Source organism: Acomys minous, assembly GCF_964271855.1.
Source record: "Acomys minous genome assembly, chromosome: 9".
Lineage (NCBI taxonomy): Eukaryota > Metazoa > Chordata > Mammalia > Rodentia > Muridae > Acomys > Acomys minous.
In genome coordinates, this window is record NC_140490.1 from 45,583,212 (window position 1) to 45,595,875 (window position 12,664).

Below are 12,664 nucleotides of genomic sequence, written 5' to 3' on the forward strand. Positions count from 1 at the left end.
CAGTTTATCATTTGTGGTTGTTGCTGCTTATTCCTTTGGTGTTGTATCTGGTTGTCCACTGCCAAACACAAAGGCATAAAGATTTTATTCATGTTTTTTTCTAATAGTTTTATTATTTTAGATCTTATATTTGGTTTATGAGTTTGTTTTCAGTTAGTTTTTGTGTAGGGCATCAGGTGAGCTTTAAGGGATAGAGACAGCAGACCCTGAGAGCTCACTGGCAAGCTAGTCTATAAATGGTAGGCCTTAGGATCACGGAAAGACTCTGCTCAAGACGGTAAGGCAGAGGGCACGGGAGAAGATACCCAGTGTTCTGCCTTGGCCTCTACATGCATGTACACGGGTGTGTGCGTTTGCAAACTCATGTGCGTGCAATATACCACACACACGCACAAAGAATAGTCTTTCCCTATCGAATGATCTTACAACCTTTGTCAAAAAATGAATTGATCGCTGATATGTAGGTTTTCTGGGTCTAATTCTATTCTGTTCTGCTGGTCTGTTTCTAGCTAGATGCTAGTGGCACATTCTTTGGGTTACTATGGCATTGTTGTAAGTTTTGAAATTGTGAAGTATATGTCCTCTTAACTTCTCAGTTTTGTTTTTGAAGAATTGGTTATCTGAGGGTCCTTCACAATGCCATGCGAGTTTAGAGTCAGCATTTACCCTGTTTCAGCAGTGTACAAATCTTGCCTGTAGTTTAGGTACATTTCCTCCACATAGTTCATCTTTCTTGATGCGTGTGTAAGCACGTTCTTGACTTTGTTTTCAGCATATCTGTTCCCATTGTCTAGAAACACTTGTGTGCCAATCTTGCATCCTGCAACTCCTCCTTTTGTTCATCATAGCTAGCATGTTTTATATGCCTGGCTTCGGTGCGATGTTCTATATATTTAAGCTTGTCATCTGTAAATAAAGAGCAAATCTTTCAGTTTGAAGCTTTTAACTTAATTTTTTTGTCTAATTGCCTAGCACTGCACCTCTAACACTGTGTCGAGTAGAAGCCAATGACAGGCACCCTGCTGCATTTCAGATCTTTTGGGGGAAGGTTTTTGGCTTTTCATCAGTCTGTGTAATATTAGCTGTGAGCTTTTCATATTAGACTTTTATCTTTCTGAGGAAGTCACTGTCTATTCTTAGCCTATAGATTGTCTTTTAAAAAATTATGAAGAGCTTGGAGTTGGTGGCACACATCTTTAATCCCAGCACTTGGGAGACAGGCCAACCTTGTGTACAGAGTGAGTTCTAGGATAGCCAAGGCTACACAAAGAAACTCTGTCTCCCTCCCCCACAAATAAAAATAAATCAAATTATGAATAGATGTTGGATTTTGCCAAGTACTTTTTCTGTCTCAGTCGAGGTGCTCATACGGGTCTTCCGTGGGTTTATTATATGAGGCAAGAATGATTTAGGAAGGGTAGGGGCTGGGGAAGGTCTGGGAGAGGGGGACAGAAATGTGAGGGAGTAAGGACCACATGAACTGTGCTTCTTGCCTTTTGCCCTCAGAAATGGGTGAAAGTTGCACGGTCCCTGTGCTGTACCCTCCAGGGTGGGGCCCCAGGGCACACGCTTTCCATGTGGTCAGATGTGGTGCTGCAGGGGTTGACGCATTGGTTTGTTCCATGTATTGAACTATTCTTCCATTCCTGTGGTAAGTCTCATTTGCTTGTGGACTACAGCCCCCTTAGTATGCTGCTGGGCCTTATGATATCGTTTGCTGAGATTTTTTTTTCTTTTTCGTTTTTCGAGACATGGCATTCTCTGCATCTCTGCCTGTCATGGAACTCTCTCTGTAGATTAGGATGGTCTCTAGCTCACAGAGATCCACCTGCCTCTGCCTCCCGAGTGCTGGGATTAAAGGCGTGTGCCACTATGCTTGGCTCCTGAGGATTTTTATATTGCTATTAATAAGAGATGCTGGTTTCTTGTTTTCTTATATGCTTTTGGCTTCAAAATCAAGATATTACTGGTTTAATAAAAGGAATCAAGAGGGCTGGGGAATAAATGGTAGAATCCTTGTCTAGCATGTTTGAGGCTCTGAATTCATCCCCAGCACCAAAAGAGGTGGTGGGTCAGTAATGTGACTTTCTTTTCTGTTTGTGTCTGAGGAGGAGTGGTATTCATTTTGATAGAATTCATCAGTGGTGCTTCTGGGTTTTTCCTCTTTATTACTTTATTTATTCATTGTGTTTGTGTGTGTGTGTGTGTGTGTGTGTGTGTGTGTGTGTGTGTGTGTACTTAGGCTAAGGCAAGTATCACAGCACACATGTGGAGGTCAGAGGACAACTGCCAGGTGTCTGTTCTCTCCTTCTACCCTTTGGGTTCAGGGAATTGAACTCACGCTATCTGCCCTGGTGGTGAGCACCTTTACCCCCTGAGCCATCTGCTGGTCTCTGCAGTTCTCTGAGGGGGCTCACAGTGACACAATGTCTTATTGCAGATCTTGTCCCTTTTTCTGTTTTGTCAGCGTGAGTACATATATGTTGCTTGGTGGTGGGAATCAGTCCCCCGCTTCAGATGTGGGCCACAAGCACTCTACTGCTGAGTTACAACTTACTCGGCTGTTTTTGAATTTTTTGTAGTTTGTGTGTTCCTAGGAATTTGTCCATTTCACATAGGCTACCTAATTTGTTGGTCTATAAACATTTGCAGGGTTCTCTCACAGTCTTCTTCCTGTCCTTGGGGACAGTGGTGCTGTCTTTACTTCTATGGCTGGTTCAGTAATCTTTCTTTCTGTCCTCTCTTTTTTGTCTTGGTCAGTCTAGGTAAGAGCTTGTAAACTTCTGCTTTTGTTGACTCTCCCTGGTGTTGCTGGATTAGTGTATACACATTTTACTCCCTCCCCAAATAATATTGAAGAAGTTCTCATTTGGTGGAAAACAAGTTCAGAGATACAGAGATATGCTGCCCCATTCAGTGGTGTTTGAGGGACACAAGAAGTCAGGAAAAGCACCTCCCTTTCCTGCTCCAGGTTTGCAGAGGTCCACCGTGCGTCTCATTCCCAGGAGCTGTCTCCTCAGTTTTTTTGTTTTGTTTTCTTGGAGTTTCTTTGTGTAGCCTTGGCTGTCCTGGACTTGCTTTGTGGACCAGGCTGGCCTTGAACTCACACAGATCCACCTGTCTCTGCCTCCTGCAGTGCTGGAATTATAGGTATGTGCCACCATGTCTAGCTATCTCCTTGTTTTTTGAGACAGGGTCTCTAACTGGGATCTGAAGCTCACTGATTAGACTCTCCAGCCAGCGAGTGCGCTGGAAATGCCTGCCTTCACCTCTCCAATTCTGCGACTCTGAGTGTACACCACTGCATCCTACCTTTGCATCGGTTCTGGGAAACTGAACTGAGGTCTTGGTGTTTGCACAGCATACCCTCTATTGACTGAGCCATTGCCTCAGCCCTCCTTACTTATTTTTAATAGGTGTAAAAGTGGTTCCCTATGAACCAATACATCATGAGGCTATGCATTAAAGAAGAAGAAGAAGAGGAGGAGGAAGAGGAGGAGGAGGAGGAGGAGAAGGAGGAGGAGGAGGAGGAGGAGGAGGAGGAGGAGGAGGAAGAAGAAGAAGAAGAAGAAGAAGAAGAAGAAGAAGAAGAAGAAGAAAGAAGAAGCCTCCTGCAGGCAGTGGTGGCGCACACCTTTAATATCAGCACTCAGGAGGCAGAGGCAGATGGATCCCTGTGAGTTTGAGGCTAGCCTGGTCTACAATGTGAGTCCAGGACAGCCAAAGATACACAGAGAAAACCTGTCTCGAAAAACAGAAGAAGAAGGAGAAGGAGAAGGAGAAGGAGAAGGAGAAGAAGAAGAAGAAGAAGAAGAAGAAGAAGAAGAAGAAGAAGAAGAAGAAGAAGAAGAAGAAGAAGAAGAAGAAGAAGAAAGCACATTTTAAAAGTCATGCTAAGTACAGCTAGAAGCAGTTTGAGAACTTTGACTTTTGATGGATTTGTAGAGCTTGCTCTCTGTATAAAAGTCATTTGCCTAGTGTACACTGGTGGCTTCCAGACAGCTAATTCCCTTAGCCCTTCCTGGGTGGAGCCTCTGGGACTGCCTTAGGAAATGCCACTTAAAAACATACCAGGTAGCTCCGTTTTGCTTCTGTGCTCACTGGAAAGATGTTGATTTTTCCGTTAGTGGGATTCACCTGTTCCCATACCTTGCCCTTTCAGATGAGTTTTCAATGCGTTCTTCTCCTGGCCTCTCGTTGCTACCTGTAACCAAAAGAGTGGAAGGTGTCAGAATAGACGTGCTTTCATTGTGTTGGTTGTGATTGTTAGAAACCCATTGGTGTTATATGTTGCATCCTTTGACTCAGTCCTCATTCCCTAAGTGGCTTTGGCTGTGAATGTCACTGCCAGTAGCTGTCTCCTGAGCCAAGTTTCTGAGTGGGGTTTCAGTGTGCTGAAAGAGCTCTTAGGAAGGAAGAAAAAGGGGACACATTTGTCACTGTCCCTCAACCTTGCCCTGACCTTCTGAAGCTGAGCGGGTCAACTGGCTGTGACGTAGCTCAGGGTTCTCCAGACTTCCAAGCTGTATTCTGTTCCCCAGCTGCCTCTAGAGTGAGCTGTGTCACTGGCACACTCCCTTACCCTCCCAGGGTGACGATGGAGATGGTCTTCACAGAGGCAGGCTTGCTGGATGAGTGGCACAGGCACTGGGTCTTCCTGGTGAGCCTCTGCAACTGTGTGTGAATCCCCCTGCAGATTCATGTTTGAGGAGGGCGGCTCTGCAGCCCTCTCTCCCATCCCTCTCCAAGGACCAGTATCCTGGACAGCTCCACTGGTCCTGGTCCTGGCAGTAAGAGCTACCCCTGAGCTTATGGATGGAAGGTGCTGAGAGAGACTGAATGAGAGTAACAACGGTCTCTCTCCTCCCGTTTCAGCTGTGTTGGGGTGGAAGAGGAGGAGGCACCAGACATCGACATTTACCACTGCCCGAACTGCGAGAAAACCCATGGCAAGTCCACGCGTAAGTACCTCAGCCCACGTGAAACATCAGAGTCACAGCCCAGTGAGTGGCTCTGGTGCTGGGAGCCATTCCAGCTCAGATGACTGCTTTTGATTAACTCTTGTCCTCAGAGTCCGCTGTGCAGACTTTAGCATCCCCAAGGCCTTGCCAGGGCCATGCTTAGTGCACTTAGCTCATATTAAGTGTGGGATTGGGGCTCAGGTGATAAAAGAGGTGTTCAGGGCCCCCAGCTCAGCCAAGCCCTGACATGTGTTTGTGAGTGGCTCAGCGGCTGTCCATCCTCTAGGAGCCTGGCTTATCCTACCCAGCACCCCTACAGGAAGTCTTTGAGGGCTTGGCTTTCCCGCCTGCAGCTACGTATCCAGGACTTCTCCTCCCTATCCTTGCTCTCTGGGCCCTGCTGTGCAGCATATACCCAAGGTGCAGGCTCAGCTCATACTGTAGTTTCACCCAAGTAGGCTTTGAGCTCCAAGGCTGAGCCCCAGTTACAAGTGGGGAGCAGAGCTTTGGGCTAGGGAACATAGGGATTGGACGTGTGCGTGTGTGTATGTGTGTGTGTGTGTGTCCCTGTCCTCAGGACTCCTGCCTATGCTGGTACTAGAAGCACTTACATTCACTGCAGGTGGACACTCTCTGGCTGTTTAACTATTCACATCTCATGCCTGAGGCTGGACTGGCTGAGCTGGGGGACCGTGTCCAGCTCCCGTCATAGTCACTGTGTCACTCCCCTTTCAGGAGAACCTCACCTAGGTGCTCAGTACAAGCTGAGAGGTCGTATCGCCTGGCTCCATGGCCTAAGTCCTATGAATATAGAGAAATGAAGATGAGAGAGATGCAGACGGTGGATGGGGGTAGTGAGATAGGGATGCAGGCAGTGGGCGAGACACAGACACCAGGGGACTCCAGTATGGGGTACTGAGTGAACAGACAGGGGGATGGGCAGGCAATGGAGGGACATGAGTCCGTACTCCTGTTCAGTGGGCCGAGGCTTATCTGAGAATCTGGGGACATTGGAGCCTAATCTGGCTCCCGGTGAGGCTGATAGTAGGTGGGGTGGACTCTTCCCAGCTCCTGGCCTTTCTCTGCTGTCTGTTGGTCCTTCTAGGGCCTGGCCTATGTGCATTGCTGGATCGGTGAGGCAGCTCTGGTTTCTGGTCATGCCCTAGCACATCCTTAGCATCCTAAGGACTCCTAAGGCACCTTCCAGACCTCCCAGACCCACAGCACTCATGCTCAGAAAGTCTCACTGTGGGGTAAGCGAAGTCACTGGTAATATGGACAGGAAGGGGTCCTGGCACGGTGCTAAGTCCGGTTCTTCTTCATCTTTTTTGTCAGAAATGAGACAAGGCTGGAGGGCTGTCCCCAGGAACTGTTCTGTGGGCCTGGGAGGCTGGGTCAGGGCAGAGCAGGGTTGGACCAAGAAACACCAACAGGCATGTTCTTGAGAATGGGGTAAGGCCATGTGTGCCCATCCCTGGGTCCCTACTGAAGGTGATCTGGAAGATGCTAGGGTCATACTACCCTGGGTGGTTCATGCCACAGGTGCGTCTGGGAGTTATTTCTAAGGAGATCCCAGATTTGGCTGGGGCCTTTCTTGGCAGCCATAAAGGTTGCAAGGGGTCCTGGCTTAGGGGCTCTTGTCTGAGTCTGCCCAGAGTAGAACGAAGGTGAGGGGGTGCTGAGCAGGCTGCATCAGTGGCCAACAGTTTGATTGTGTGTGTGTGTGTGTGTGTGTGTGTGTGTGTGTGTGTGTTCTTGGGCATCCTCAGAAACAGCATTTGTGTCAGCAACGTCTGTCCACTGGGAAGGCATGTGCACTGCCTCCCCTGGGCTTGGGTGGGGTTTGAGCAGAGGCTCCACGCTCAGCGGGGACCCCGGTACCAACTCGATTCCCGTTCTTACCACCAGCTCCCGGGGAGTGATGCGTGCATAGGGGGCCTGTATTTTTTACCTGTGTGCCACCTACATGAATTTGCCTCTGTAACAAATGCCACGGGCCGGGTGGCTTAAATAACAGCATATTCATCTCATGCCATTCTGAGGACAGAGAAGTCCAAAATCAAGGTGCCATCTATCCACAGGGTGGACGGGTGAGGTCGCCTCCTGTGGCTTCTCTCCCCATGGAGAAGACCTCAGTTCCACGACTTTCTCCTCTCAGGTGCCCCACCTCCTAATCTAGAAGACTGAGTATTTCAACCTATGGATCTGGGGCACAGACTTCAGTCAGAGCATGCCTACATGTGTGTGCACATGGCCTTGTATGCATGTGTCCATTTGCATGGGGTTTAGACTCTCACTACTGTTTTCGAGAGGCTTTGATTCCTGCAGCCTCCAAGGTCTGGAGTTCTAGCCCTTTCTCTACCAGGACACACTCTCAGATTCTAGCCGAGTCTGCACTATGAGTTAAGTCTGCTGGTGACACTGGCTGTAGTCATATTTCCGTTCCCAAAGCCTTGGTGACAAGAGGCCCTCCCATGGTCTTGGAGAGCTCCAGCCCTCTTGAAGTTGGAAAGCTCATTTCCTGTCTCTTTCACCCTGGCCTGAGGCAAGCCCTGCAGTGGGTGGATACAGTGAACAGCAAGGGCTGGGCCCTGTCATGATGTTTTCACTTCATTAAGCAACAGTGGTGTGAGACATAAGGCGGCTCAACCCCACACAGTTTCTGAGTGTTCTTTGAGGTAATTTTGGCCTGTGGGTCTTGGTCAAAGCCATGAGACAGGTTTATTTGACAAACAAAAATGTGGCACAGAAGTGTCGGGCTCCTCGACATGAGCCTGGCTAGGTGCCTTATGTGACAGAGACCAGAGGCGCAGCACAGCTCTGAAGCCACAGCAGTGTCACATATGTGGCAAAATGTACTCACCTGGCGGAGAGGACCCACTGCCCACCCTCATAAGGTCATCCCTCTCAGAGTCCCTGTGGGGTTAGGTTGAGAGCCCAGGTGTTCCCAGCACTGCCCCCTGTTGCTCAGAGTGCTACATGACAACTTTAGTACCAGGGCCTGCTTGACATCCCTACACCTCAGGCCATCTTCCTGGGTCTGTTCACGGGCACATTGACTGTGAGGTGGGGAAAGAGGATTTCGGACAGGGAAGGTTCTGGCAGGAAGGTGGCAGGTCTTCATATGGAGGTCGAGCAGGATGTGTCTTCCCACTATAGGAAGCCCCTTGGGCTGAGAACCTTCCAAGAGCTGCCTCTGGTTGTCTTGGCGGACCCAGTGGCTGAGTGAGGAGGGGGCAGGGCTGGAGTGGAAAAATGACCTCCACTGTGAGACCCACGGGTGAAGGTGAGGTGCAGGCAGGGATAGGCAGGCAGGGTCTGTAGGAGAGGTTTTGCTGTGTTGGTGAGCTTTCTAGTTTCCTTCCTGTGCCCTGTGATGCCTAGCCAGGATGTCCTCTTAATAGGTATAGGGGCCTTCCGAGTTGGGTGGGAGCTGTGCTTGGAACAGACCCATTTCCTGTCTCCTCTACAGTCAAGAAAAAGCGGACTTGGCACAAACATGGCCCTGGGCAAACGCCGGACATGAAGCCAGTGCAGAACGGCAGCCAGCTGTTCATCAAGGAGCTGCGGAGCCGAACTTTCCCCAGGTGGGTGGACCATGCCATCCTTACCCAGGTGGGTGGACCATGCCATCCTTACCCAGGTGGGTGGACCATGCCATCCTTACCCAGGTGGGTGGACCATGCCATCCTTACCCAGGTGGGTGGACCATCCTGTCCTTACCCACGTAGGGGGACCATCCTGTCATTACCCAGGCGGGTGGACCATCCTGTCCTTACCCAGGTGGGTGGACCATCCTGTCCTTACCCAGGTGGGTGGACCATCCTGTCATTACCCAGGTGGGTGGACCATCCTGTCATTACCCAGGTGGGGGGACCATGCCATCCTTACCCAGGTGGGTGGACCATGCCGTTCTTACCCAGGTGGGGGGACCATGCCGTCCTTACCGAGGTGGGTGGACCATCCCATCCTTACCCAGGTGGGTGGACCATCCTGTCCTTACCCAGGTGGGTGGACCATCCTGTCCTTACCCAGGTGGGTGGACCATCCTGTCCTTACCCAGGTGGGTGGACCATCCTGTCATTACCCACGTGGGTGGACCATCCTGTCCTTACCCAGGTGGGTGGACCATCCTGTCCTTACCCAGGTGGGTGGACCATCCTGTCATTACCCAGGTGGGGGGACCATCCTGTCCTTACCCAGGTGGGTGGACCATCCTGTCCTTACCCAGGTGGGTGGACCATCCTGTCATTACCCACGTGGGTGGACCATCCTGTCCTTACCCAGGTGGGTGGACCATCCTGTCATTACCCAGGTGGGGGGACCATGCCATCCTTACCCAGGTGGGTGGACCATGCCGTCCTTACCCAGGTGGGGGGACCATCCTGTCCTTACCCAGGTGGTTGGACCTTCTCCAGGTGAACTGCCTTCCACAGGTGATTGGCTTTTCTCAGGTGGGCAGACCTTCCTCAGGTGGGTGGGCCTTCTCCTGGTGGGCTCTAGGCAGAGCTGTCTAAGGGGTGGACCCATACACTGAAGCCCCACCTCCTCCCTCCATCCTCTAGTCACTGCACCCAAGGCTGTGTGTACTGTCCCTCTCCGTCCATCTGTCTTTCACTGGGGACTCCTTCTTCTAGGAGAGCAAAGAGCCAGGGACCTGTTGTTGAGGCAGGAGCCGCAGGGCTTCCACAGACAAGAACGTCTCTCCTCTGTCAGCATCTCTCGAGGGCGCATATTGGTGTTACTGTTGACTTTCCTTCTCCTGGGTGGAAATTACTTCTTTCCGTCCTGGTGTCTGGCCACCGGCCTCGTACTCTTGCTACCTCGTCGAGGCCTTTTCCTTCTTTCTAGTCCCTGCACCCATGTTCTGTCTGAGGTCTGCCAAAGAAGCGGACAGACAAGGGTCCCTGTGGGAAAGGGCAGTTTGGGGAAGCTGTTTTGAGTCACCCACACTTGAGAGGTTGGTCCTGTTTGTCTGACTGAAATCTTTATTTCTCTCTTACTTTGGAAGGAGAGTCCTCAATTGGTGGGTTTCTGTTGTTGTTTGTTATGCGACTTCTCATAGCAGCTGAGCTTCTGTTTGTCCTCGCTCCTCTGAGCAAAGTTGTATCTTCTTCGGCTCCCCCGACCTCCATGAGCTGCAGTTCACTTACCGTAACTCACTGTGTAAAGCCCGGTAGCTTTTGCTATGTTCATAGATGTGTGCATCTTCACCAGTCATGTTCAGAGCTTCTACCCCCACAAAGAAGTCCTGCCGACTTCTTTGCCCTGGCCCAGAGAAACCATGGGCACCTTTACCTGCTGGGCCCACTTTCTCATGTGTAAATCTGCTTGCTTAGTCGGGCCTTTCCTAGAAATAGAATCACCTGGTAATTGGGTGGCTTCTTTTATTCCGATTATTTTCAAGGCTCACCACGTTGTAGCGCTTGTCTGGATTTTGTTCTCTCCTTGGCCTAATAGTATCCCACTGTCTGGCTGGACACTGGCTGTCTATATTGCTCAGCTGATGGCCATTTGGGTTGTTTCTGTTTTTGCTTTTGTATTTTTATTTTTTTAACAACCATGAATAATTGTGGTCTAAATATTTATGTACACGTTTTTGTGTGGTCATATGTTTTCATTTCTTAGTGTGGAGCCACTGGGTCAGATGGAAATTCCGTGTTTAATTGTCTGAGAACTGCCAGACTGCTTTGCAAGGCAGCCGCATCACGTGACATCCCCGCCAGCCGTGATGGAGGGGAGTTCTTGCGTTCTACCAGCTCTCCTTACAATTGTGCTTCTGAATCTGTCTGTTCTGTGGCTGTGAAGTGGTCTCTTATATTTTGATTTGCATGTCTCTCATGACTGGAGATGTTAAACAACTTTTTGTTTATATGTGGGCCTTTCTAGTCGCTTCTTAGAGAAATCTGTTGAGATCTTTGGCTTCATACACTGTGTGTGTATATATGTGTGGTGTGTGTGTGTGTGTGTGTGTGTGTGTGTGTGTGTGTGTGTGTGCACCTCATTTGGAGGCCAGAGGGTAACTTTAGGTGTTGTTCATCAAGCACGATTCTCTTTTGAGACAGGGTTTCCTCAACCTTTACCTCACACTTTAAATGTTTTTTATTATATTTACATATGTATTTGTGTATGTGTGTAAATGCCTCTGTGTGCATGAACAGGCATGGTGGCAGGCACTTTTATCTGCTGAGCCATCTCACTAATCCTGCCTCATAAAAATTCTTTAAAAATTTATTTTATTTTATATGAATGAGTTTTTTGCCTGTATTTGTGTATATGCACCACATATGTGTCCAGTGCCCTTAGAGGTCAGAAGAAGGCATCAGATCTCTTAGAATTGGAGTTATGAATGGATTTGAGCCACAGTGTAGGTACTAGAAACTGAACCTGATTCCTTAACAAGAGCAACAAATGCTTTTAACTACTGAGCCACCTCTCTAGTGCAGCACCTCACAGCTTTTAAAATAATCTTTTTGTTGTTGTCTTGTAAAAGTTCTTTACATATTTTAATGACTTTTAAAAGTGATTTTTTATTTTTTATTTTTTTCAAGACAGGGTTTCTCTGTGTAGCCTTGGCTGTCCTGGACTCACTTTGTAGACCAGACTGGCCTTGAACTCACAGTGATCTGCCCGCCTCTGCCTCCCGAGTGCTGGGATTAAAGGCATGTGCCACCACGCCTGGCTTAAAAATTAATTTTTAAAAAGATTTTATTTATTGTGAGTGCTTTATCTGCAGAAGAGGGCATCAGATCACATTATAGATGGTTGTGAACCACCATGTGGTTGCTGGGAATTGAACTCAAAACCTCTGGAAGAGCAGGTGGTGCTCTTAACCACTGAGCTATCTCTCCAGCCCCTGACTTTTAGAAATTACGTGTCTGTGTTTGTGCCTGTGCTCAAAAGTTCAAGTGCTGGTATAGTCTAGAAAAGGGCATTGAATGTCCTGTCAGCTGCCTGACAATAGTCTTTCTTAGCTGCTGAGCCATCTCTCTAGCCCTCTTTACATATTCTAGAAGCATCCTCATTATGCACAATTGGCAGATATTTCCTGCCCTGGTGTGTTTTTTTACCTTTGTTTTGTTTGTTTGTTTTTCAAGACAGGGTTTCTCTGTGTAGCCTGGGCTGTTCTGGACTCGCTTTGTAGACAGGCTAGCCTCGAACTCATAGCGATCCATCTGCCTCTGCCTCCCACGTGCTGGGATTAAAGGTGCCACCATGCCCGATATTTTTTTTTTTTTTTTTTTTACTTTCTTGATGGTGGCTTTTGAAGCAGAAAGTACTTTTGATGTAGGTTTTATCTAATCTCTCATTTGCTTCTTGTGCTCTAGTTGCTATCTAAAACCTTCACGAAATCCAAGGTCATGAAGATTTATCTTCCTGTTTTCTCCTAAAAGTTTTGTAGCTTTAGCATTTTGTTTGTACATTGACACATTTTTAGTTAATTTTTGTATACAGAATGTAGTAAAAGTCTAATTTCTTTCTTTCTTTCTTCTTCTTCTTCTTCCTCCTCCTCCTCTTCCTCCTCCTCCTCTTCTTCTTCTTCTCATGTAGCTATCTATTTGTTCCAGTGTCTCGTTGAAAAGACTCCCTTTTGCTATTAGAAGGTCTTGGCACCTCTGTTGAAATCATTTGCTCCTAAGTGTCCACATTTACATCTGGATAAAATTCTAGGTGCTGATCTGTGTTTGTCTTCGTGCCAAGAC

The 12,664-nt window shown here is 48.5% G+C and overlaps 1 protein-coding gene across 2 annotated transcripts in view; it reads left to right on the forward strand.

Moving 5' to 3' along the window:
• The window catches only part of PHF2 (PHD finger protein 2), a 69,774-nt gene that overhangs the window by 30,743 nt on the left and 26,367 nt on the right, over positions 1 to 12,664 (forward strand). For both annotated transcript variants that reach the window (XM_084795071.1, XM_084795070.1), the window contains exons 2-3: positions 4,876 to 4,961; positions 8,434 to 8,548. In XM_084795071.1, coding sequence (XP_084651197.1) covers positions 4,876 to 4,961; positions 8,434 to 8,548 — 201 coding nt within the window. The remainder of the gene's footprint in view (positions 1 to 4,875; positions 4,962 to 8,433; positions 8,549 to 12,664) is intronic.